Raw genomic sequence first — 25,896 nt, 5'->3', positions numbered from 1 at the left:
CAGTCAGCTTGTTCACCTTACCATAGTGTATGTGTGTGCCACCTTCAGGAGCTCTGTGCAGCCCTGGGCATCTCCAAAGGAGCGGATCCCCAGGCAGTTGGAAGGATGGAGCTGCTTCATAAGGAAGTTGCAGCACACCTCAATAACCTGGGAGAGCTGGAGAAGGCACGCTGCAGATAGCAAGCTTTCTATAGTGTCTTCCTTTAACTCCAGGATACCTGTGCAGTTTCCATGCAGGAAAAAAAAATATTAAAATGTTAAGTCATTTTGCTTGTATTTTCAATATTTGAAAGTTTGTCTCTCCCCAGTTCTTCTCTGGAAAGAAGTGTGCTGTGGTTCACAAATCCATTTTCCTTTCTTGCTGAAGGATTCTCTAAACACAAGTTTTAAAAGACTTATAGGATTTGGTGGATTTTGAATGCAACGATTGGAACTTTTTTGTTGGAACTTTAGCAGTGTTAGATCTGGTTTGATTAAAAAAAAAAAAAAAGATTAGAGAAAAACCTTTCCCAAAATGGGGCTCTGAGTAACGTGGTCTAGTAGAGGATGTCCCTGCCCACAGCAGGGTACTGGAAAGAGATGATTTTTGGGTCCCTTCCAACCCAAACTATTCTATGAAAATTCATATATTAATTCATAAAACTATATGTAATATGTTTATATAACTTCAGAGACAGAAGCTGGGAGATCCCAGTGAGGGAGGAGGCAGAATTACCTGTGTAGGCGTAGCGCACCAGAGCTTTCAGTGCCTCGGGATCCACTCCCTCCATCTTGATCTCCTCCTGCTTTGCTTCTCTCACATCATTAGTGAACATGGCAGCAAAGTAATCAGACACTGCACTGAGAACCAGCCTGGAAATAGAGCAGTTTAGGACAGCAAATGACTTCCTAATCTCAATGGCAGGCAGAAAATTCAGTGTTGTTATATTACAAACAGTGCGTGCAACAGAAACATTATATTTAGTGCAGTATTCAAGTCTTATAGCAGCAAGTAATGAAGTTAAAAGAGTAATTAGTAATCTAATTTTCTCCCAAAGTGCTTGTTCAGGCAGATTTTATTCACTGATCTTGGTGTAGTTTGACAGCAGCAAGAAGGGAATATGGACAATGTCAGCGGTTCGTACTTGAACTTCATTCTATTGAAAATAAGAGGTGTGAAACATTGACTACATAATAATATTCCACATTAGTTGATGTCCTAATTATAACGAGCGTTCACTCACAACTAAGCAAGGAAGGCATAAATTGAGGCTGGAAATATCATGAAGCCACATAACCCACCCTGGGGAATGTACCTGTGAGCTGGGATCTTCTGGTCCCCGGCGATGAGCAGCACGTCACAGAGCTGCTTCTGCTGCAGGTAATTCTCCATCTTGCGGAACGTCTGCTCTGCGTGGTTGGTGGACTGGAAATACTCATCAGAGCCATTGGAGGTCATTCCCAGGGAGCTGCTGGTGGTGGACAGCCTGCCAGGGACAGAGGCCGTGAGTGCAGCACTATAAAATGCTCATTACATTGATTTTTGTTCAAAAGGCAGTACAGAAATCATTAAAATTATAAAGCACTTGTGATTCTGGTCTTCCAACTTTTTGTGCTTCATGTCTGGAAGTTTTCATTCACACATAACTGTAGTTTACTACAGTTATCTGTAATAGGTTGTTCCACTGACTTATTTTATCAGTTTTGCATCAGTGATCATTCACAAACAGAACACATCAAAACCAAACTTATTTTCCTGGGGTACTAAAAGCTAAAATATCTCTTGGTAGGAAATATTGGATATTACATATCTTTAGATCTTTAGGTCTTATTTCTTTTTCTGTTCTTACTTTGTACATTAAATTACAGCGCTAAATAACAATGAATCTAAAGACGATGTAATGAGGAGCATATAATTCTAGACAAATCACCAAACTCAAAGCTGATGGAATCAGTTCATTGTATGGCCTTTAGTATCTGAATGTGAATAATGAAGACAAAGGAAGTTCTCTGCCTTTCATGGAATTGTACAATATAAACATATTCCTCCCACTCCAGAATTCTGTTAGCTCTTCCACTTATAAATGCTCATATTATTTTTTAAAACATGATTCCTTACTGCCTTTCAATATGGATTAGGTTGCAGATTGAAACACCTTTTTGACATTCTCTTAGAAAAATATTTCTTTTTCTATTGATCTGTTTTTAGTAAAATAATAGTGCATTTTTGATATAGATGTATATCACACAACTTGAAAATGCTGCAATATTCAACATTATTTTAGCTAAAGATTATTTAGAAAAGCATTTTCTCACTTTAGTATCGTATTTTATTAAAATGTAAAACACTTGTATTTTTTTCATTTCCAAGCCCAACTAGGACATAACGGGAGCTGGTTGACTAAATTTCCTGGTTGTCTTTGATACTGTAAATGCAAATTCATAAATGATTAGGAAAAATCTCTTAATGACATTAATGTATTAAATTTAGCAGAATATTGGATTACATCCACAACTGAGCATCTAGTTCAGAAAACAGAGAAATAAAAATGGGTAAATAAAATGGGTAAATCAAGTTGAATCAATATTATAGTTTTAATTACAAATACATTAAGATAGACCAAATCAGAGCTAGAAATTCACTGCTTTTTTTTGAAGCTCTTTATTAACAATTTTAAACCCATTTTATTTTACTTTATTTTTTAAGAAAAAGGGGCAAACCAAGTTCACCTATAATGTGTTTCCTTTGTAGTTTATGGCTTACAAAAATTAATTTGTCTCAGTGTGTTTAATGACTCTACTTTCTTATTTGTTTTCCTTCAATGCTTCAATGAAAATGAAGAAGCTGCAAAATTGGATTATATGCTCATTAGTTTTGCATCAGCTACTTGATGCCAAATTCATACTCTGTAATATTCTTGTTTTGATATTTTTCTCTTAAGGTTTCTTTAATGATTCTCAGAAAATTATTTTTTTTTTAAATTTCTTTTTCAGATTCATTATATCCACTCTAAGTATTGTATCTAAGCCTTGATGCTTGCAGAAATCAACTAAAATAACACTCAAGCATCACTACTGAAACTAGACAGTACTAGTTGTGTGAAATCAGTAATTCCCCATAGTCTGTATATATTTGTGGTTAGAGAATCATTTTCAGGGTCCTGAAAGTCTAATTATTCCCTTTAGTCCTGGGTGCTTTTTTCACATGTTTTGTAGAGTCACATTTAACTACAGCAGAAATACCACCAATATAATTAATTATTTCAAAGGCAATGGTCTTCAGAGACTGAAAACTACTGGAAGCAAAAGAAAGTGCTCAATTAATATTAATAAATATTAATATTATAATTGCTGGTTTATCTTCAGCAGCTGGTTCAAAATGGTAGGTAAAATATATTATGGAAGGGAAAAATTAAATTCAAAGGTAAATATTTATTCTCCTTAGTGTATGACTGTCAAACTCAAATATTGACCTTCAGAATGTGGTAGTGGGTACCAGTGAACTAAAGAAGTCAGAGATTAAAGTATCTTAAAGGAAGAAGCCAGGAAATGTATTCTTGAGTTTTTATGTTGAATTTATTAGTGGATGTAACACAAAGACAGGCAAGGAAGCTCCAAGTGTGCAGGTAGGAATCCCTTTGCCTGTCAGATCCTGTTCTGTGTGGGATGGATTAATGTGCTGGGAATGACACATTAAGAGAACTCAAGATTTCCTACTCAGAAAGGAATCATGCGGCAGGTAGAGAAATATCTGTTTTTATGAAATGTGTACAAGTTTGGACAAGCAAAATCTGAATAAATCTGAAGAACAAAAGTTTCCAACAGTGCATTAGTGGTATGATGACCAAAGAATTAGTTTTCCACACAATCAGGAGGAAAAATTACCAATTAATTGCTCTGAAGAATCAGGAACCCAAATTTCTTAATGCCATTTTTCGTTAGTGTTCACTAGGACACAGAGTTGTGATAGCACCATCAGCATTAGTAATAGTGGCTTAAAACATGGTTTAGCCTAGAGAGAGAAATCTATATTTAAATTATTCCAAAGTAGCCAAGTTCTACGAATCTCATTTTAGGTAGAGAGCCAAGTGAAATAACTTCAGAGTTTTCCTGTAAGGATTTGTGAAGGATAGCGAAAATATGGTCCCATTTTCAAAAAGCAACATGGATTTTTTTTAAAGAGGCAATATTAACTGAAAACTTGAAGGGATAATCAAAAAGCATTAAGCATCGAGATGATAAGAGGGACATAAATACTAGCCAGCATGGCTGGTCAGAATGAATCATGTCAGAACATTGTGGGGGTTTTTTTACAAGATAGCAAAGCTTACTGGGAGAAAAACAGGAGTTGTCAGAAGTCATCTCGCCTTTTGGATGATTCCTGACACTATTTCACATGACATTTTCAAAATTGAGCTGGGATGGCATGTTTTAAGTGTAATAAGTATAAGAGGGATGAATAACTTGTTTATCCACGCTTGAAATTTCTCAGGGATTCACTTCCAAAGGCAGACAAAGTGCTGAAAGCATTCCAGGCAAATCCTGCTCCTGATGCTGCTCCTGAGTTTTATTGCAGAAAATCATATGATAGAAACAGGGTTTAGTTGTTACATGGATATATGATAGCAAGGCATTTGAATTCAGAGAGACATGTTTGCCTTTGCCTCGTTGAACTTTAGGCAAATCTTTACTTTTACAAGTCCTGCTTCCACCTGTGTGTGAGTAATTACCTGAATGAAACACAGGTGAAGAAATGGCAGGTACTGAGACACTGAACCCCAAGCAAGCTGGGACTCAGAACTAGTGTGCAGAGGTAAAATTTCAGCTTTTCTTTAGTCAGAAGAATTAATCTAGTGAGTTTTCTGATTCATTCCAGGCCTACAATTCTTTAAGTTTCTGAATTACGTTAAATTTATCTTCTGTCTTTGTCAAGTACTCTTCATTAACCAGCAGAGCACTCTTCTTTAATCAGTCTATAAAGGATAAACTCACATTTCCTCATTATTTAATTAGAACGTGATAAAACATAAATGCCATTTATTTGCCATGTCCTTTTTAAAATTCAGTATGTTCTAAAGTGCCTCGTTCAGTGTGACTGGGGCCAAAATCAGAAATTAAACCTGGCAATAAGGAAGCTTAGAAGCCTAATATGGCATGAAAACTGAGTGATTTGTTAGAGTATTTTAATTTTGTTGTTATTCATGAGGCTATTATTAATGTCTTTACAGTGACCACTTCTCTTCTTGGATATTTGTTGAATGGGTATTTGTTGAATGTATCTATTTAACCTGCTATGACATTTGTGAAATTCACTGTGATCAAATAACAGTTCAGTTACTGGCGTCACTTACAGATTTTGGGTTGGGGTCACCTTCCCTCTGCATTGTCAATCCCACCAACCACCAGCAGCAAATGGGTACCAGTAAGGGACGTTAGACATCCTCCAGACTTTGTCACAGCTGGAAGTTTCAATGTGACTCCAGCTCTGTGGGGCACTGTTTGTGCTTTATCTGTGACAAGGCCTGAGAAAAAACTGCAGCTTCATCAATTCAGTTTGTTTGTGCAGCAATATTTACAATGCAACTCATCGTGTTCCTTTTCTCTCATTTATTTTTGCTTATTTAAGAAAAGGGCAGCCCCCAGCTCTGTCTGTGCAGCTGTGTGAGCTCTGACCCTCTGTCTGCTGGGCAATGTCGTGGGGATGGAGACTCAGAGACTGTTTTTCTATATCAATGATAGAGCTGCAGTGTGTTAGAGACAAACCAGCAGCTGGCTGAGAAATAAAATATTCCAGTTAGGAAGCCATTTCTGAACACAGGTAAAACAATGGTATAGTTGATGCCTCCCTATTAACTGATGCTGATGAAATTATACCACATCAGTAACTGTCCTGAACTCTGCCTTGACATTTCTGCTGCAATTGTCTCCTTTATTATTTACTCATTACAGTGTGAAGGTTTTAGGGCACAGGCAGAAAATCTTTGACCAAAAAGAGTGTGGGAAATTGTACTATATGTTGACGACTGATTTAACCATTTCCTGTAGAACCCAGAAGTATTTCCCTGCCTGGGAAGACTGTGTGTCTGGCATGGTGAATTAATATTAAGTCATTGTGCACTGGAATTTACCATGCAAGAAATGATATAATGAAAACCCTGAGGAATACTTATTGTCTTGATTAGCACAGGTTCTAAGAGCAAAACAGCAGTCATCACTGCAGTGCACGATTTCCAATTTCACATTTGTATGACATGAGTGTATTGGAGGAAAATTAAAAGTCATGAAGGAGAAATTCAGTGAGGTTGAGTACTTCTTGCTCAACTTCCTTGTAGCCTGGGATAATCTTTCTAAAGAACAAAAAAAATGATGTGACCAGAAGGCATGATATAGCACTATTTGGAGCTGTCAAAATGTACAAAATGAAAAATAATGGCTAAATGTTGGATGGGAGCCTGTGGCATTTTTATTTAGAGGACATAGAAAACAAAATACAAGCCAACGGCAGAAAAACTTTGTTTTTCACTCCAAGTATGACTATTGACAGATGAAACTAATTAACTCTGAGTTTCTTACTTCATTAAGCGCCTTTCAGAAAGACTCCTGATGGGAGAGATTGTGGGGAAGAGAAGACCTGCTTTATGCTCTCCTCTTTCACTGCTGTTGGCTAAAGTGGAACAAAGAGATAGATTAAATGTATCCCCACCAGTTGAAGGCACCACTTCAGATTTTACGTTGTGACACTGCCACAGTCATGTAAAATTCTACAGGCTTGTTCCAAAACATCTCCTCACCTGATTCAGCTGATCTGCACCTCATTGAAGGCTCAACACTATGCAGTGTGTCTGTGTGGAGGGGGGGAATGTGATTTTTAAGCTACTTAGCCAGTGTGCCCTGTCATAATTACAGATTTATTAGAAAAGAGTGGCAGAGATTTATAAAGGTCTGCTCAGCCTCACAGGTAGAAAGAACATGGGAGAGGTAAATGAAGTGTTCTCTTCTGCAACGTTCTGTTTGATACATAATTTTATCTGTGATCAATTCCTTCCTTCTCCTATTTGTGTAATTATACCCTGTGTTTCCCTCTGTTACAGCCAAATATTTCCATGTGTTCATAGGTACAGATAACCTGATACCAAAGTATCCTCCAGCTCTTTGTTACCTCCTTGATTTCTGTGTCAGAAAACATAACTCAAACCTAGGTCTGGGAAGATATTTGAATAATTTACACTGCTGTATTCATTTCTAGCTCAGTTGAGGGGATTCTCTTTTAAGTCAGTACAATCCAACCAAAATTCAGTGAATACTCTTCCATATTTACTGGAAGGAATTGTTAATATTAGAAACTATAAAGACTATTGTTCTTTATCTCTTCTTCTTACCCTTTGTCACTGACCTTCACTTTTTTTAGTACCTGAGAATATTCATTATTATGTGAATTTTTGTTGATGTCAGGAATTAATATCCACTGAGCATATTTCGTGCTTGCTCAGAAAAGTAAGTTTTTGAGACAGCAACTTAGGGCAATTTTTTTAGTAAGGAAACCTCTGTTCATGAGTCCAAGCACCTTCGTAAAACAGAAGGAGAATTGTCTTTGCAACCTTTACAGGTAGGATTTTAGGTCTGCTTTTATTTGGCAAGATCAAGTGTATTTAGCACTATTTCTGACAGCGTGTCTTAATAAAACCTGTATTCTTGATGCCATTAGTGGCATTTATCCAATAATAGTGATAACTGCTCCAACAAAGCCAGGTCTGTATCAACCTCAGCTCACTGAAATTGAATTGGAATAAAAACATAAAATCTAAATAAAAGTCATACACTAAATCAAAAGAAAAATAAAGGCTGAAAATCTGTTACTGATATGAATTGCGTAAAATATTGTTTAAAGTATTATTATGACAGGTTTTTTCCTGGAGTGGTATTCACTATTCTAGGCTGGAGAGAGGCAAAATTGCATTGTAATGTGATCTTACAGCAAACAACAGAGCAATTTTATCACATTTATTCAATAATATATGTATTACAGCTTTGCTGAGGTTGTAATATAGCAATAACTAAATGAAGCATGTGATAATATGCTATCATATCTAATCTGGAGAGAAGACACAAATCTTCCCTTAGACTGGTTTTCTGCCTCCTGAAGAAGGAATTGATTACTTAGGCTGCTTGCAATCTGTGTTGTTTCAGTGCAAATATGTTGCCTTAGACTGTTCCCAGGTTGTATGAACTCCATCCTTAGAGGGTCATCGAGACCCAGCTGGATAAAGCCCAGGGCAACCTGGGCTGATATCACAGCTGGCTGTGCTTTGAGCAGGGTTTGGGCTGGAGACCTCCTGAGATCCCTTCCAGTGGGAATTTTCCTGTGATCCTATGGTCCCAAAATTTTAAAATCTGAATAGAGGTAATAATATACGTAATGAAGATTTCAAATCTAAAGGAAAGAGTCTTGAAATAGATTAATGTAAACACTTATCTTCTCCCATCTCAATGTTTTAAGGGTGGTCTGAAAGCATTGGTGCTCCTTTCTGTGGAAATTATTACGTTCCAGCTTCTCTTTTGGGAAGTTTGACACAGTTTTCTCTTATGGCTGTAGAAAACTACTAATAGTTATTTAATCTTTGTGCAATATCATAGCATATGTCTTATTGTGTTGCCACTGACTGTTTCCCCCAGCAAGATGAAATGAGAGCTAATCAAATGTTATAGGGGTACTCAGCCTTTCCTGACACCTTTTGCTAAGCACTGTCTGCTGAGCATCTCTTTATTGAAGAAAATTGATTTTTCCCTCCAAATTTAATGTGAAATTCAATTACCAAATTGAACAGGCAAAGCTGTAACTGTATTTATGTTACTTCTGGGTCAAGACCCTTTTTTGCTGGTGTTTTACCTTTCTATCTTGCCAGACCACTTATTGTATTGCAAGTCCTTCCTCCAAGTAATCTACATTAGAAATTGGTCTTCCATTAGAGAGAGTACTTGGGATATAGGAAAACTGAAAGGACCTCAGCAACAGTTTATAGAATAAAAGAGTAACAGATGAGAAAATTGTAAATCTATACATAGAAATTTCACATTTATTCATATTTTATTCTCCAAAGTTATTTTAAATTATGGTTATGATTGAAAGCTACTCATTAGAAAAGGTAAAATTTGTAGCTTTTACCATCAATTGATTTACAAACTGTCATAGCAGTAGCCAGTAGAAGGGGAACAGCAGCTTTTTTTTTAATGGCTTGACATATGGGGAACATCAAAAAATGTTTTAGGAACTGTAGGGACTCAAAACAACTTGTGAAAATTTCAGTGTGATATATCAACCTGATGCATTCTGTTTAAATATATACGGAAATTATTTCAAACAGAATGAAAGCTCAGTAGTTTGTTAGTAAACATAGCAGAGCTCTCCTGCTCCACTGAGTAAGCCAAACTGTCCCTCCAATCCTGATTTTGTTCTTTGTGTTAAATTCAGTTTTGAATTCACTATAGCACCAAGTGAGGAAGTGTAAGGGGACTTGGAATAGCCAACAAGTAATTGAGTCCATTTGAGTGAGGCAATAAGAGACACAACTCTCCTGCTTTGTGGCATCCCATGGGAGCTCCATGCTCAGCAACTTTCTCAGCATACCAACAAACCATCCCAGATTTCATTTATAGGCAAATTTGGGATCCTTCCAGTGAATGAAAAAACAAATCAGGATGAAAAAAATTAGTCTTGAGTTACAACCTTGTTTCATTCTGTGCTTATCTCACTGATTCAGTGTGTTGTGATTGAACAGCCTGGCTCCTGCAGGATCACCAGGCTGGAGCTTCCCAGGAACCTGTCTTGCATTGCTCCTAAATCCACTGTGACAAGCTCTACCAGCAGACTGCGTTGGCTGCACTGCTGGGGGATTTTACTGGGTCAGGCATCTCAGACAGAAAGATCAAAAGTCCATCCTAAGCCTCTGTACAACACATGGAAGGGGGTGGGGGTAAGTTATGGCACAGGAGGGAATTTCTGCCTTTACAGGAGATTTCTGTAAACTGAATAATGAGCTGGACAGACTGGAGACAGTTTTCTGTGAGTGACCCCTGTGAGACAGTCCTGAAAATCATGACCCAGAACAAGCATTTTCATCTTCAAATGCTTTTTACAAAGTATTGTTCTAACAGGACATTTAGTTTAAAACTCTTGATATAATTATAGTTCAGCATTTACAGATGTTTTGATTTGTATTTCAGGACCCAGAAACGCACAACATTCCCTGGTGTAATGGGCAAAATAGAGTTCTTTCTGCAGAAAGCTGTAGATGGGGTCTGAGCCCTCTCACGTGCTCCCCAGAGAGGCAGGTGCATCCCAGATCCCAACAGGCTGCAGCTGCCTCCCAGGCTGGCACCTAGCTGGGCACTGAGGGGATAAAGCAGGACACTGTGACAGTAAACCCTGCATGGAGCAGGTTATAGATATGTTTTGGCAAGTCACATCTGCCCTAGGGTCAAAAGGGTGGCCAGAAATGGTGGCATCAGAGTTGACCTTTCTCCTTGAACTTTCACTGCGTAGATGGCAAAGGCAAATCTCTTGCTCTACGTAGATGACTGTCTAAAACATGAACTTAAATGGAAAAAATTAAGGCAATGTTTGAACAAGTATCTTCAGTCTAAAAACAGGGGTTCAATTGCAAAGCTTTTGATTTATCACCATAGTCACATCACAAACAGAAAGAACGAGCTTCCACCAAAGACATTGAACATGACTAAGATAGAATTACAGAGATATTTTTGTCTCCATGTGTGTATACGTGCATCACTATTTCTTCACCTTCTGCAGTGCTCTGAAATGGTATGACATGGAGACACAGAGCTTTCCTGAGCATCTGTGCTAAATGAACACTGTAAAAGAGGTTTCCCTAGCAACACAAACCATATGTAATAGCTTAAAATAGCTTTTCTCCAACTCCTAGGATTTCTTAGCAGTTTTCTCACAATTTCCATTTAAATCAAGGTGTATTTGGCCAGTTCAAAAAGGTTCTTCATTTTCTCGACTTCTATTAAAACAAACAGGCTTTGAAAATCCTCATTTCTTGCAAGAATGCCTCCCTTCCTCTTGACTTCTGATTTATCAGGTAAACTGAAGCATGGCAAATGGTGACAGTTGTAGTCCACTTTCTCAAATCTATTGTCTTTTTTTGCTGTTCAAAACATTTTATTATAAACATATTGATGTCTACTTAGTGTAGCAGGAAAGTTCCAGTTAAAGTAATAGACTTTGATTTTTGTGATATTAGTATAATGAGAAGATAAAATGTGCAACTATATAATATAATGAATCAGTCATAGTGTACATGTATTCCACTTTGCATCTGTGTAGCAGTTTGCAGTCAAATTCAGATACCTGAAAACCCTGCTCAGTTCTTACCATGTCCCTTGGAAAATACTCTCTTTAACACGAGTAAACAGTGATACCAAGAGGTTGAGTGATTTCTCTGAGTTAATAGAAGGAGCAGGTGAAAATTTTGAGATATAATCCATGGATATTTTCAGATCCTTGTCAAAAGTTTAAAAGGTAGAAATTAAATCAAGTGTTAATACATAGGTAAGAAATCTGGATTTTTGTCCCAAGGTTTTCAAACTGAAGAAAGGACCAGGTACCAGACATTGCTCTCTTTTCCACTAAATAGGTTTGTTTAGCCTAAGTGTGTTTTAGTTGAGAAAGCAATAAAGCAAACTTTTAATCCTGTACACTCCCTGTGCTGTTTCAGTGCTGAATTAAGGCAGCCTCGTGCAACTGCAAATCACAGCATGAGAATACAGTGCCCATTTCCTGACAAAATATTTTTACACTCTAGTCATTTAGATGTTATATATTTCAACCTCTAATGAAGGCAGGGTGTTCCTTTAAATATTTTTAGTTCTCCTCCTTGTTCCTTGTGAGCAGCAGGGAAATATTTTGATTTGTCCAATAGAATGGAAACTACAATGCAGTCAAAGGTGTTTTATGCTCATAATTATTGGATGGGCAGAATTGCTGCAAAGAGCCAGACCCTCTGCTCATGTTCTATCTATTCTAATTCACTTTGAATTGAGCTCTCCCTATTAAGTGTTTACTTCTGAAGGAAGGGAAGAGGTGGGCTGGGAGAGGATTTGCTCTCAGAGCTGTGTGGGACATTCCTGTTGATGGAGTCACTGAGGGGAGTCTGATGTCACAGAGGAGGAAATTTGGATATAACTTTGTTTTAGAGACTTTTTCTGAAGTTTTTCCTGTACTTATCTTAAGCTCTTTCTGTGAACCCCAACAGTACTGGAGCTTTGTTTTTGTGTTAATTTTACCTGCATACCTATAGGTATGCCCTACACAAGCCATATTCTTTATATTATCACCAGATAGAGTCATTCCCTAAATACAGTATCATTATTTTATTCTAGCAGAATGAAAGGAGCTAAACCAAAGAGGTCTATACTGTGTCAGCTTTGTTGTTTGACTGTAACAAACAAACTCCTATAATTTTTAAATGTGAAAGATCTCAGTAATGTTCATCATTACAGCATTTCAAAGTAAACAATTCAGGTCTTCCGAGGGTGAAAATAAATAGTTCCTTTCTTTCAGAACTGTCTGGCTATAACTTTCAAACCCAGCAAACCCTGACCCCCTTTTCCAAGAATGCATCAACAGCCATAGATTTCTTGTTGATCTTTCAATTGCATGTGCTCAGTATGCCTGTAAAAACTGCTCTGCATTGGGCACATGTGTTTAATCATCTCCTTAACTTTTTCTGGAGACATTAAGAAGTGATTTTAAGACCAGTAATAACTCTTTAAAAAGTAATTTAACAGCTGTCTTTGCCCTGAGTGAGCTCTATGGAGCGAAAATGAGACGATAATTGAATCATAAAAAAATTGTTTTGAAATGAATGGAATTGTCCTAGTTTCTTAAATTACTATTAAATGGTATTTTTTTTCTCTTGCCTGTAATAACTCATCTTTGAAAGCTAGGCATGTTAAATGTAGGCCTCTAAAATATTGTGTGTTTCTAGTAAGCCATATTATTTCTCATTTTAGCATTCTTGGTGGGTGGACAGAGTTAGACTTGATGACATCCAGAGTTTCTTTTCAGCTTAAATTTTTCTATTATTCTATTTATGCAGCTATGAAAAAAATATTTTTAATAAATATTCACTCCTTCCACAGGGTGAATACAACATTAATTCCAAAATACAAACCTACTTATCCCTTTCATCTTTAATAGAGTTTCAGCCCACTTTGATTTCACATGCTTTTTGCTTTTTTCAAGTTCTTCAGAAAATGTCATAATAGAAGATGAGAGTAGGAATAAAATCTGACGATGCCTTTGAGACATATTGATTCTAATTTCTGTACCAAGAGCTCTTGTATGAGGCCAAAGCGTTTGTTTAGTCAGAATCAATTCATTGGTCACTGTTCATTGATTGCTGACTGCTGGGAAGAACATGATTCTCCTCTTAGATTTTAATCCTACATCCAATACCACTTACTAAAACTTTATAGATGTTCTACAGTTGGCAAACATTAGATATCAAATTTTCTTGGTTATTCTCACCTGTAATTTTCAACCAGCTGGGACTGAATTTCCGTATAATTCTATGAAATCTCAGCTTGATGCTCTCTGAGTATCTCATGTGCTACATGTGCCTTTGTTCAGTTCACAGCTACAACCAAAGGAGTCTCTGGCACTTGCAGATGCAGCATCTCAGTGATGCCAGTGGCTGTTCCCCAACCACCATTCCCTGGAATGTCCCCTCAGTCCCTGCTGCCATCAGCTCTTCCACCCCACCAAAGCCCTGCAGGGCTCGTGGGCTGTTTGAGCAGCATCTCTGAGAGATTAGCCACAAAATCTTGAATAACCCATTTCAAGTGTCTCCAGTTTCAAATTCATATTTGACCATCAGCTAAAGATCATTACTAGAAGACAATTAGTTTTTCCTTGTCCCCGGGGTAGCATTAAAGCATTTTGGTTATCCACAGCAGATTTGCATAAAATCACCTTTTATAAATATACTCCTGAAATAGGTATTCAATTTCTATAAGTGCTAAAGAAACTGCAAAATTTTCCACAAGACACAAACATAATTTCTTTTCCCAGTTGTTAATTCTTGCCAAATTCTACAGTGTAAAAGTAATATAATTATTATTTCTAAGCACTCAGAAATGAGAGAAGATTAACAGTCAGCAAGAATTTGCCAAGAACAACATGTCCAAGCAAACCAAAGTGCCTCATTAACAGCTTTTAGTAGACATTATGGAGAACAGAAAATAAGTGGTTGCCATTTATATCTTGGACATGAGAATATTGTTTAACACTGTCTCAGACAGTCTGAAGTTCAACCTGAAAGACTGTTTGGAGTAAACCATTATGGAATGAGTGAGAAACTGGTTTGAAATCATGCTATTAAAGTAATTATCAATGGTTCATTGATAAATAGGAAGGTAAACCAAGTGGGGTTCCTAAGGAACTTAGCACTGAAATTCCATTACAACTTCTCATAAACTTTCTAAATTGCTTTAAGGAAGGAAGAAATAAAGAGAAATCTCTGATAGGAACTGTATTACAATTGAAGATCCTGCCAAGCTGAGAAGAGCTGCAAGTGTATTTGGGCATAGGATCAGAATTGAATATTAAATCAGTAAATAAGAATTGAATATTAACTCAGCCCATTGGAGATATTATCTGAAACATGAAATAGAATCTCTTTGTGCAAAGTACTTTTTTTTAGGGAACAATAATTGCAAAAATGTACAGATGGTTTGGGAACAGATCTTTGGTACAGGGGCAGGAGTTTCATATGAATCACAAGCCAGTCATGGGCAGTAGCAGCATGTTGTTGAGAAAAAATAAAACCAAAACAACCACTGAACAGGATATTCAAACAGATTTTTAGTCAGGATGACACATAAGTAATCCAGTTCTTGCTAGAATTGCCAGACTCCAACAGGAACACATCCAGATCTGTCCCAAGTACTGCAAGTACAGACAGACAGGCTGGGGACACACAGGGCAGCAATGAAAATATCATAGCTGTCAGACACAGGGCTTCTGAAAAAAAATACTGCAAGAATTGCAGCTCTTTAGACTTACAGCAATTTTCAAACATTTGAAAAAATTGTGTAAAGAAGAATAGTGTGGGAATAAAAGGAATAAGGGGAACAATATGCTACGTATATCCCTCAGTGAAAGATCAAGGAAATAAGGAGCTTAAATTGTATTACAGATAACCAAGGAAGCACCTAAACATAGCTGATCTAACTTTGTCACAGTGGTGTCTGACTAGATGTCCAACATTCTTTACATTTTTTAACCTTTTATTTGTTAAAGTTGAGATTTTTCAAAAGCTTTTTTTTCAAAATGTTGGAGGTTCAGTGAAAATAAAACTGGAGTAGTTTAGTTTTAGCAATAAAGGCTGCTGTGCTGTGAGATTAGAAATCATCCATTATAAACTTTTACTTTGTGCATCAGAGATGGTTCATGGAGAATTCTTACTCATGAGGGGGAAATAGTTTCACGATGTACCACTGAATGCAGCACTTTGTCATCTCCTCTGCACAGGGCACATCACAGTCCTTCCAATCACTGGGGCCTTGTGATTCACTGTCACTCATTCTCATGTGTGGGTGGTAGGACTGCTTATTTGGATACCCAGAACTGTACTCTCAGTGCCAAAAACCTGGTTTGACCAGTGGTTTCATAGAATAATTCATATATTCCATTCTCACAAGGAAAATTATCACCTGTTTTCTTTTTTTGGAAACTGTCTTTCGTATTGAAAAATGAGGCAGGCATCATTTCAGTGAGCATCTGTTGCAAACTTTGGAGGACTTGGTGCTTGTGAAGTGTAGTGGCTCTCCCCAGTAAAAAGTTTTTTTCAGGAAAAAAAAAACACATGACAGCATCTCTCCCTGATGTGTGCCACATTAGGTAACCAAAAAAAACAGCAAGCTAGGAACAAGAACCTGGAGTCAGGTACTGCACCCTGATTTTTTTCATTTCCACCTTTTCAGTATCTTCTAGGATGCTACAACAACTAAAAGGGTATTTTTCCTCATGATACCTTCATTTCACACTGGAACATGAGCCAAGACTGTCATCTGCTACTGGAATTAAAAATAGAAGTCAAGGGAAAACCCTTACATAGGGGATAACACCCAAAATAGTCATGTGCACGTATGTGTGTGTATATATGTATGTCAGAGACAGTGAGGGAAATAGTCTGATAGCTATTTTCATAAAGCTAAAACAAAAAGAAAAAACAAGTTTTCAAGTCTTAAGGTGAATTATTAAATAGCTGTACATCAAAAGTAGTAACCATAGAAAAGCATTGCACTCCTCCCAAGTTATCTCTTTCCATGTGCATCAGTACCAGCTGCTTGGATTATGACATCAAAAGATTCTATGACGATTAATTAGAAGTATATTTTGTCTCATATGGGAAATTAGAAACCATGTGTCTTTAGCAAAACTAGAGTTTGTCCCTAAGTAGAGTTTGTCAGCAAGTTTTCAGCCATAAAATTAGGGGGGAAAAATGCAGGAGAGAAAAACAATGAATGAATGATACATTTGTTATTGAAATCTAACTGCTTTTGGGCAAGTAGGAAATGAGCCTCACACATACTTCACCAGCACACATGGTGTGCAATAGTAGAGTTATGGAATCCCAAACCTAGCAGGGATGCAGAAATGGATGTGGCAGAGTAGCATAATGTAATAAATGCTGGGCACAGTCTCACGTGCAAAGGTTGATACAGTCAGGCCTGTGAGTCCAGACTTTATCAAGGGGAGTAACCAAAGTAATTCATTATCATGATTCTTCTTGTCAGGAGGCTCCAGTGCTCTGTCAATTTGTGTGTTCAGGTGTTGCACAGAAGAGCAAACTTTTTGTCAACCTAACAGTCAAATCCTCCCGGTTTGTGCTGATGTCCATGGACAATGCTGGATCACTTTCTTGGTAGCTATTCAGGTTTTAGGCAGCGTCTGTGTTTTTCACCTGCTTAGAGTTTCCAATCCTCATTCAAGGAACAGATTGGTGAGAATCAGGTCAGTAAATATAAATTGTCCACTGCTCATCTTTTTTCAAACTATAGATGCAACTTCCACAACGAAGCAGGTCAAGGCCTGTCATTTTTGGGTGCTTCTGATATGGTACTTGTTGAGCCTGTTCCCTGAGCAACACTGACGTGACAGTCCCCAGGCACACTGGGAGCCTGTCCTTACTCTTATGCCAATAAGATATTTATTCATCTGTTATGACCTAGCAGGTATTGGCTGGTCACAACTGGCTACTATTCGGACAAAACTAAGGAGTTTTGGTCACTTAAGCCCTCATTTACTTTGATATTTTTCTTGGGATATTACTCGTGAGCAAGCCTATGGGTCAGAAGGGTTCCTTTAAACCTTTCACTATTTAATTTGGGTACAGGAATACCAAAATGGATTGACAAAAGCAGAAACAAGCATGTTGATGATCATGTATGCAAAATGGAACTGTTGTTTGGGACTTTCTCATTTACCTTTCGTCCTCAATCAACAACCCTTATTTCATGAAACCCTGGGGTGCTGTCTCTGTATCACTGACAGCATTAAATCCTGAGGCTTTTAGAGAAAGACATCTCAAGTTTCCTGAAGAAATTCAGAATGCTGGTTTTGTGTTTCCAAAGTTTCTTCCTAGGAAGCATTAAGATGTTAGTAGAAATTGTTTTCATACGCTGCTCAAGTTGAGGTATTGGCCAGATTTTCTCCGCTTTTCTACTATTTTCAGTGTCCCAGTGACACATAGCAGTGTCCTGTTCTAGAGCACCTAAAAATGAGACTTCCAGAGGCAGAGGCCAGCTGTCTGCATTGGAGACAACCACATTGAAGGTACAGTGCTTTTATGGCATAAAAGGCAAATATGTCTTTGTTGTCCTCAGGTCTGGATGCAAAAGAGCATTTGGCTGCAATACCTGTAATAGCTCATTCTATGCTGGCTTTAGTGGTGAGAGAAGAAGGGATCAGGGCATCCTGCAAACGCCTGATTGTTCAGGTGTGCTAATCACCAGCAGAGCCCATTGGTTAATATTGATTGTCACTGTCTGAAACTTCTAAAGATAAAGGAGCCCTGAAAGGACGATTTCAAAGGTATATTGTTCTGAAGAGATGAAAATATGTCCAGCAACTAGATACAGAGAGACATAGATATAAGGCTGCTTCTCTTTATTTCTTCTCCTCAGTATTTCATTTCTACCCAGTCAATTAGCACATTAATTCATGTGTGGCCTGTGCTGGATGCTACAGGGGAAGAGAACTGTGATTTACTTAATGATTTCTGTTGGTATGTATTTAAGGAGTTGGAGCTATGTCATTAATGATCTGCTTTATTTTCTTGAAATAAATTTTAATTATAGAGAAACTGATAGACATAAATCACATTCTAAACAATTTCTTACCAATTCAGATTTTTAAGGAGGATGTTGAGACAGGTTTTAACCTACAATACACACAGAAAGCTTTTACTGAAAACTTCAAAACACCCCTTATTTGAATAGAATATGATATACACATTCCCAAAAACTATTCTAAAAGCTGCACATTTAAACAGCTCAAGAGCAGAACTTTAATTTGGATAAATATGAAGGCACAAAACTTAAGGAGGTCTTAGAAGAAACTTTATATATAGCTGGAGAAAACATCACATCTTATTTTGGAAGGTAGTGATTTATTATTACCTCCCAAACTGAATTGATTAGGCTTTTCATACCTCCTTTTTCACCTGATATAGAACCTTATTTTAATGAATAAGTGTTCCCTATTTTTCTTCAAATTAAATTGACTGTCTTTCTAAGGTATGGCTAAAATTACCTTTTTTGGGGGGAATTTGTAGTATCATCCAGAATGTTATACTATGAGAATGCTGCTTACACATTCCAAACTAGTGCTCTTGTAAACATACAGAACTCCCACAGTCCTACCTCACTGATTTTATTCTGCAATGATTTTATCTCGTACATATTGACTGCTAGGACTGTTTTCCAAATGACATTTTGGAATGCAGATTTTTCTGTTCACTCTGCAGATGTTCCCTACAGCAGATGCACAACTTGAAAAATAATAACTGCTAAAAATACACAAGCTGCCAGCTTGGTTTGCACTGAGACACTGTAACTTCAACTAAGATTTGTATTTAAATGCAGTGTAAGAAATTTGAATTATTCCCAAAGGCTAATGGCAATCTCATCAAATGGTGCAAATAATCACATTATAAATGCTTAATTTGAGTCCAAGGTGGTGTGAAGGTGGGGTAAAGTTACTGCTGTATAAGCTAAAAATGCCAACATAATTTTGTAAAGGAAATCATAAAAAATGCTTAATCAAACAGCTGGTGTTAATATTTTATTCTCTGGTATTCAGTACTTAAATGTAGCTCTTCCTTTGTGCTTATACCTTTAAGGTCTCATAGCTGTAATGTTTTTTCACCTGACCTTGCAGAAAATATTTGTGTTAGTGCACTAAACAAGCTGTGAAAGTACTGGGATTTCAAACAAACCTTTAAAAAAAGCAAATAATGATGCTTCCTTTCCACTTAGTTCAAGGTTAATTTTACTTATCAGGAAGGCAGTGAAATAAAAGCAGTGAGAATTGTGAGAGATGGTTGGCAACCACACACCCTGTGCACCTCCAGCAGTTCCCATTTGTCAAAGTTGCACCCATTGATAAAGTCAGAATGAGGACAGGATTTCAGGAGGCTCCTTTTTTCATTGCACTTACACGTAATAGATCAAGAGAAAAAATTAGCATGCTAATTTGAAAAACTGGCAGATTATATTTTTATGGCGGAGTTATGCAATGAGGGACCTTAAGCAAAGATCAAAATTTCATGACAATGTTTCCGTTCTTTTTTTAACATGAAAGTGTTCTTATTCATCTGAGTGTGGGTGTGCACATATACAAAGTGAATTAATGCAGTAAGGAACTCTGGCTAAAAACAAAGACAGTTTCAGGGAATAACTTGGATACAAGTCTGTCTTTCTAAGAGCAGACTTTAAAACTCCTACCTCTCTGCAGATTCATCTGTATTTTCTTCTGTGATCATCTGCAACTCCTGTGAGGTTTTGCTTGAATCTTCTTTAACACAGTTTTCCTCTGTGCCTGTTTTGGGAATATCCTCATTTGCTCGGAGCTGTTCTATGAGGTTTTGCTGATGCCAGGCTTGAATAGATCGGTGGTGCACCGGGGTTGGACCTGGCACGGGGGCCAGTATGTTGTGGTGGACGGGGCTGCTGTTCTTCTTCAGCCCATTTCTGTCCCGAGAGTGGTTCTTCAACCTGTTCTGCACCGGTGTCCCTCTGTGCTCATATCCTTCCTGCTGATGGCAGCCCCCCGTGCCTGTGGAGCCTTGCGAGGGGTGACTGAACCACCTCCAGCGGAGCCTCAGGATCTGCTTCACATCAAACTCTTTCTTTCCAGATACTGACATTTTTTTCGAGGGAAAAAAAAAAAAAAAAAGACAAAAGCCTATTCTTTTAGGAAGGAAACGGGTTCTTTGTTATCTCTTGTGTTTCAACTCCTCTTCTTAAGAAAAGGCAACAAAAGAACAAATACCGGTAGCTCTCTCCCTCTCTCTTCTGATTAATACACTGCAAGCTCTCCCAGGCGATGCTGAGCTGCTGCTAACTGTATAGGTGGGAATCCATACTGACAGGATGATGAGGTCAGACCTTAAACAAGTAAATCAGCTTAGCACAGGAAAGCAGCAACCATAACACTACCCAGCTGCCAGGCTTACACACTCCCAGCACTATAGCGCGGCTCTAATATATAACCCAGCCTCACATGATCCTCAGGGATCCGGAGCTGCAACTTAAGATGCAGGGAAGCACATCCAAATAAAGTGACAAGACTTTCTATCTACCTCACAGCGTTTTCCATCAAGCGTGCTAATGAGCAGTGCTGCATTCCACAGAAGATTTGGAGAGGATTCTTTCAGGCAGATTTTTGGTAACGAGTCACTGTGGAACTATCCTGCAGCTCGTTTCCTTAAGGGTTTGCATTTGTTTGTCTTGCTATGTAAAATTCCTACAAATGGCCTCAGTGTGGTAGCACTCACCTAAAGGAGAGGCAGCGTTTGAATACATGGTGCAGAACTGGATGTATTTTCTCACCTACAGAAAGATTTCTCAATATAATTGCAGGGGGATGAGAAGAGAGGGAGGGAGCTCAGGAAAATCGGAGATGTGCTCCCTGAATGACTGTATCTGTGGAAAACACAGTTTCCTGGCTAAGTGCCTGTGTAAACACCCTTTCGCATCCTGCTCTCAATTTCTCACGGACACTGAAATGCTTCTGATATTTTTTTGAAAATACCTTTCTTTGCTTTCTTTTGATAGTGTACTCTGTAACATGTTTTCAGCAAATTTAATAGAGGATATGTATTCCTTCCCCTCCCTTGGTTACTAGGCAGGGCTCTGAGAACTGTCCCCTTTGTGTTTGGAAATAATGTACACAGAATATTTGCATGTGCAAATTGAAGATAAATGAATGAACAGTGTTTTTTATTATGCTATATTCTCCTATGGTGGCTACTGATGATCTACCCAGCTGTAAGCAGAAATAGAAAAATCCGTAACACAGAGTCAATAGAACAGGATTCAGAGCTAAAGGAGGATACCCCTTTCTAAGATACCTTCTTACTTCTCCTCTTCAGACCTTCTCATATTAACTTCCTTTTTCTGTGTTTTTGTTGTGAATTTTTCTTCTTTTTTTACCTCATTTCTACTGACAGGACGTTGAACCTTCAAATGATAAGGTCTACTTGTCTTTTCTCTTTTGGCTGCATAGAATACAAACAGAGAAATGTGAAGTAGAGTTTTGAGGGGGGAAAAAAAGAGAGTATAGGACTAAGGAATCATCAGCCTTTATGCTGGGCTCTCCAGCTCCTGTCCAATTCATGGTTTTCAAGCAAATGATATGAAGCATTATGGACTGTTACATGTGAGAGAAACTGCAGGATGAGTGAAGAACAGTAAAATAATTGACAGGTATCATACTATATAGATACATAGAGGGAAAGACTTTGTACAAAAGAAAACCTCTTTGAAACAGTTGCCCATAAAAGGCAGAAAGGAAGAAGTTGAGGAAAGATTTGACAGACATAGTCAATGCATATTTATTGCTATAGAGAACACTGAGCCTGAGCTGTTGCAATTAAATGTACATTACCCAGACTTCATTTTACGTGTTATAGGAATAGGTAAAAACTAGTAAACTGGTTCCACTTCTAATAAGTCATATTAAGAAGAAGGTATATAAAAGCCTGTTCATGCATTTCATAAGGGGCTTCAATTTAAACTTGTTGAGAATATAAGCTAATAAATAAGATGTTCCCGAACTTCAGGGATTTAAGAGAATTTATGTGGAATGAATGGATAAGTAAAAAGTCTGGACATTGAGTAAGAGAGATTACCATAAGTCCAGTAGTCAGTGTAAACTGTTTTTGAGACATCAGTGTTTCAGGTATTTTTTCTTGCATTACAACTATAGGTATTTAATGCAATGTTCCTTGACTTTTCAATTTCAGCCTACACACCTATGGGTGTTATTCTTTTCAATTTCATACAAGTAATGAGACTTAGTGGTATCTATATATATTCCTCAGGGTTGCCTATGTGGCAGTCTGACATCTATTTTAAGGAGGGAATCTCTATATACCAAGTTAATGAAATAATTTATGATGAAGTCTTGTAGAGGTGGACAGAGAACACGGTTTCTCGCTCCTATTTAATCAGGTCATTGAGCTATCTCAGCAGCTCTGTCAGCTCCTCTTAGCAACAGCTCTGATACATTTAATCCATATTTTTTCACCATGTCATAAAGCTTCTGTCATTTTCCTTTCCTTAAATCCCTTTTGCAGAAGTCATCTTTTACTCCAAGATATCATCAAAAGTGTATTTCCTGAATTTTACTGGAGAATGTATAAACAGCACTTCTTTTTGTGAATTACTTGGATTCCTGCTAACTCAGTGCATGTTTTAGTAGATATAAAGTGTGTTAAACTAAAATTAATATAGTAAAACTGGACATTTGCTGAAGAGACTGTCTTAAACAGTTAGCTTGAGTCAGCACAGAATATGTTTCAGGTAGGGTATAAGTAGATTACATTTCACCCAGCTTTTTACTGTTCTGGCTTAAATTTCAATGTGCTATACTAGGACAGTAGAAGTGATTTGATACCCCAAAACTTCAGGCCTGAAATTGTTAGAAGTGGGTATGTGGCATATATATGCAGAAACCTGGTGTAGCTTTATGTTATGCCACATACCTGCTTTTAATCATTTAGATCTATGTTCTGGTGAGCAAAGTAATTCCCTTGGCAGTTTCTTTATAAATCTGTCATACTTTTAGGTGTATCTCTGACTGGGTTCGAACTGCTAAATGGGAAAATTTATGTGATTTTCCTGGTTTTTATTATTACTAATTTAATACCTTTGGTCTCATTTAGATGAATAGTGACCAGAACAGCAATAATTTTTCCCCTCATGGTTGGAAGTTTCCAAAGAACAGGATTTTTCATGGCTACAGCAAATCTGGCCAAGGCCACCATGAGGGTCAGGTAGCTGGAAAATATGATGGATGAGGGGAGGCAGCTACAAACGAATTTGTTCAACCTTATGAAGAAAAGGCTTGGGGGCATTTTATTGCTGCCTGCAGGTACCTGATGGGAGAGTAGAGAGGTGACAGAATCAGGCTGGTTTGGAGGTGCCCACTGACAGGACTGGAGACAACAGACACATGTTGGCACGTGGGAAATCTGAGTAGATAGAAGAAAACTTTCTACCTGTGAGGGGATCAAGCAGGCAGGAAGAGGTTGCCAAGAGATGCTGTGGCATCTCCTTCAGAGAGAGAAGGATCGACTTAGGGTGGTGAGGCACAGAGAAAAGCTGTGGCTGCCCCACACCTGGAAGTGTCCAAGACCAGGTTGGACAGGACTTGGAGCAACCTGAAGTAGTTGAAGGTGTCCCAGCCCACGGCAGGGCATTGGAATGAGATGATCTTTAAGGTCCTTTCCAACCCAAACTGTTCTATGATTCTGTGCTCCCAAGTGGACTTGGTTACCAAGTTATCCAGGTTAATTGGTGTAGTTACTGTAACTGGGCTTTCTTTGTGTAGGTGTTCAGATTAGATGAACTCCAGAGGTCCCTTCTAACCTGCTCTTTTGTGACTGTGTGACATACCAGGGAGTCACTGAGATGTTCATCTCATGGCTAGGGTAGAGCCAAGCAAAACTCATACCATTGTCAGCTGTGAAAAATAAATACATCTCTAGAAATCTCAGCTCCAGTTGGGGAACAAGGCAGTAAAACATCACCATCTGCCAGTTGTTCATCCCATTCCTGGCAGTTTGAGGAAAGACAAGTCTTTATTCTCTGAAAATCCTCCTTTCTATTCAATGGGTACGAGCTCTTGAGGAATATCTTTGCTTACATTAGGAAAAACATTAAATATGGTGGTGGACTGGCACCTAGCAGGAAAGTGGGAATCACTTTTAAAGGCTTGTGTAAACATGTTGAACTTCCAGGTAATTTGAATGATATGTATTAAAAGTAAAGGTCTAAATAGGTTTTCATAACAACGTTAAGATTGCAAGTGTAAATACCGAATGCTTCACTTGATTTTTGATATTTTTGTCATAAAACACCTCTTGAGAATTTTGTCACAAATCGTGTTTAAAATAGGCTTCAAAAATTACTTTTAGCTACAGCTGCCTCCCAGGTTCTTCTGCCACCAAAACATCTGGCAGAAAGAAGTTTTGTAATGCATGTCAAAATGTCTGGATCTTCTAGTTAATAGCTCAGTTATTTCTCTCTTTGAGAATTCAAGCAAGTGGAATATATTATGTTGTTCTATAATGTTTATTCTCTTCTCAAAAAGACATAGCAAATTATTACTTATTCTTTTTCTCTTTGCTCTGAGCTGGTAGTACAATGTATGTGTGAGAAGCTTATTAGGAAAATCTCTCTCTGCTCCCACAAGCCTTGTTAAGAATAACTAAAAAACAGGAATAATTTACATTTCCTGTAGAATAATTCACCTTTCCTGTAGAATAATTCCAGAAAGATATCAATAGCGAAGCCTTAAGGCAAGAATATTGCAAGGACTAGGTTACTACCAAGAGCCAATAAAATAAATTTTTGTTGGATGTGAGACAGACCGGAAAAAAAAGAATTTTTTTATTAAAGGCAAGGATAGCTTTGGACCAGAGACCTACAATGCCAGGAGAACTGACCCAAATAGGACAAATCTCACATGCTGAATAAAACAATCAAAAAACATGAAAAGCACAGAATTTTCTTATCATGTTTTTCAATATATTTGGTGTCTCTTACTAAATTACACTTTTTTAGGAAGTCAAGTCGATTACTTGCATCAGTATTGTTTACTCTACAGTGTGTGTGTTTGGAGAAAACAGCCTAAGATTTACATATGTACAGATTGCTGATAAATAGTCAACAAGTCTATGTAAGAAACTGTTCCCTCTCTACCCAAACCTTTTGTTCCACAGTTTGTGTATTGAGCCTCTGCACTTACACTGCATGTCAGGCCAGACACAGAGAACAAGAAGTCGAGTATTTTTATTACCCTGTTTTGAAAATAGTGCTTCAGGAGAACTCCCATTAGTCCATCCTTTGTGAAAAAGAGATTCCAGGAAACATCTGCACAGCACAGCACCAGCATTACAGGAGTCAAAGTCAAATGGAAGGGAACACAAGAAAAACAAAAACAAAGTTATATTTAAAGTCTGCAGGAAAGTTCAAACTTTCTTTTAAAAGAAAACTTGAATTCCACAAACAAAAATGAGTTTAAGACAATCAGTTCCTTCAGATAACTCCAAACCAAAGGAGGCAGGAGAGATGATCCACTTAAGGGAAAGTGTTGACACA

General features: G+C 37.7%; 1 protein-coding gene across 1 annotated transcript in view; it reads right to left on the bottom strand.

Moving 5' to 3' along the window:
• Positions 1 to 21,050, bottom strand: part of KLHL4 (kelch like family member 4) — a 36,966-nt gene extending 15,916 nt beyond the window's left edge. The window contains exons 1-4 of the mRNA XM_050310300.1: positions 20,014 to 21,050; positions 1,296 to 1,466; positions 716 to 852; positions 22 to 218 (exon numbers count right to left, since the gene is read on the bottom strand). Of these exons, the coding sequence (XP_050166257.1) occupies positions 22 to 218; positions 716 to 852; positions 1,296 to 1,466; positions 20,014 to 20,435 (927 nt within the window). The 5' untranslated portion in view covers positions 20,436 to 21,050. The remainder of the gene's footprint in view (positions 1 to 21; positions 219 to 715; positions 853 to 1,295; positions 1,467 to 20,013) is intronic.
• Between the last annotated feature and the right edge of the window lie 4,846 nt (positions 21,051 to 25,896).

This window comes from Myiozetetes cayanensis, unplaced genomic scaffold (genome assembly GCF_022539395.1).
Source record: "Myiozetetes cayanensis isolate MyiCay16 unplaced genomic scaffold, myiCay2020 scf15, whole genome shotgun sequence".
Taxonomy (NCBI): domain Eukaryota; kingdom Metazoa; phylum Chordata; class Aves; order Passeriformes; family Tyrannidae; genus Myiozetetes; species Myiozetetes cayanensis.
The sequence above is the reverse complement of the archived record's forward strand: the minus strand, read 5'-3'. Positions and strand labels throughout refer to the sequence as shown.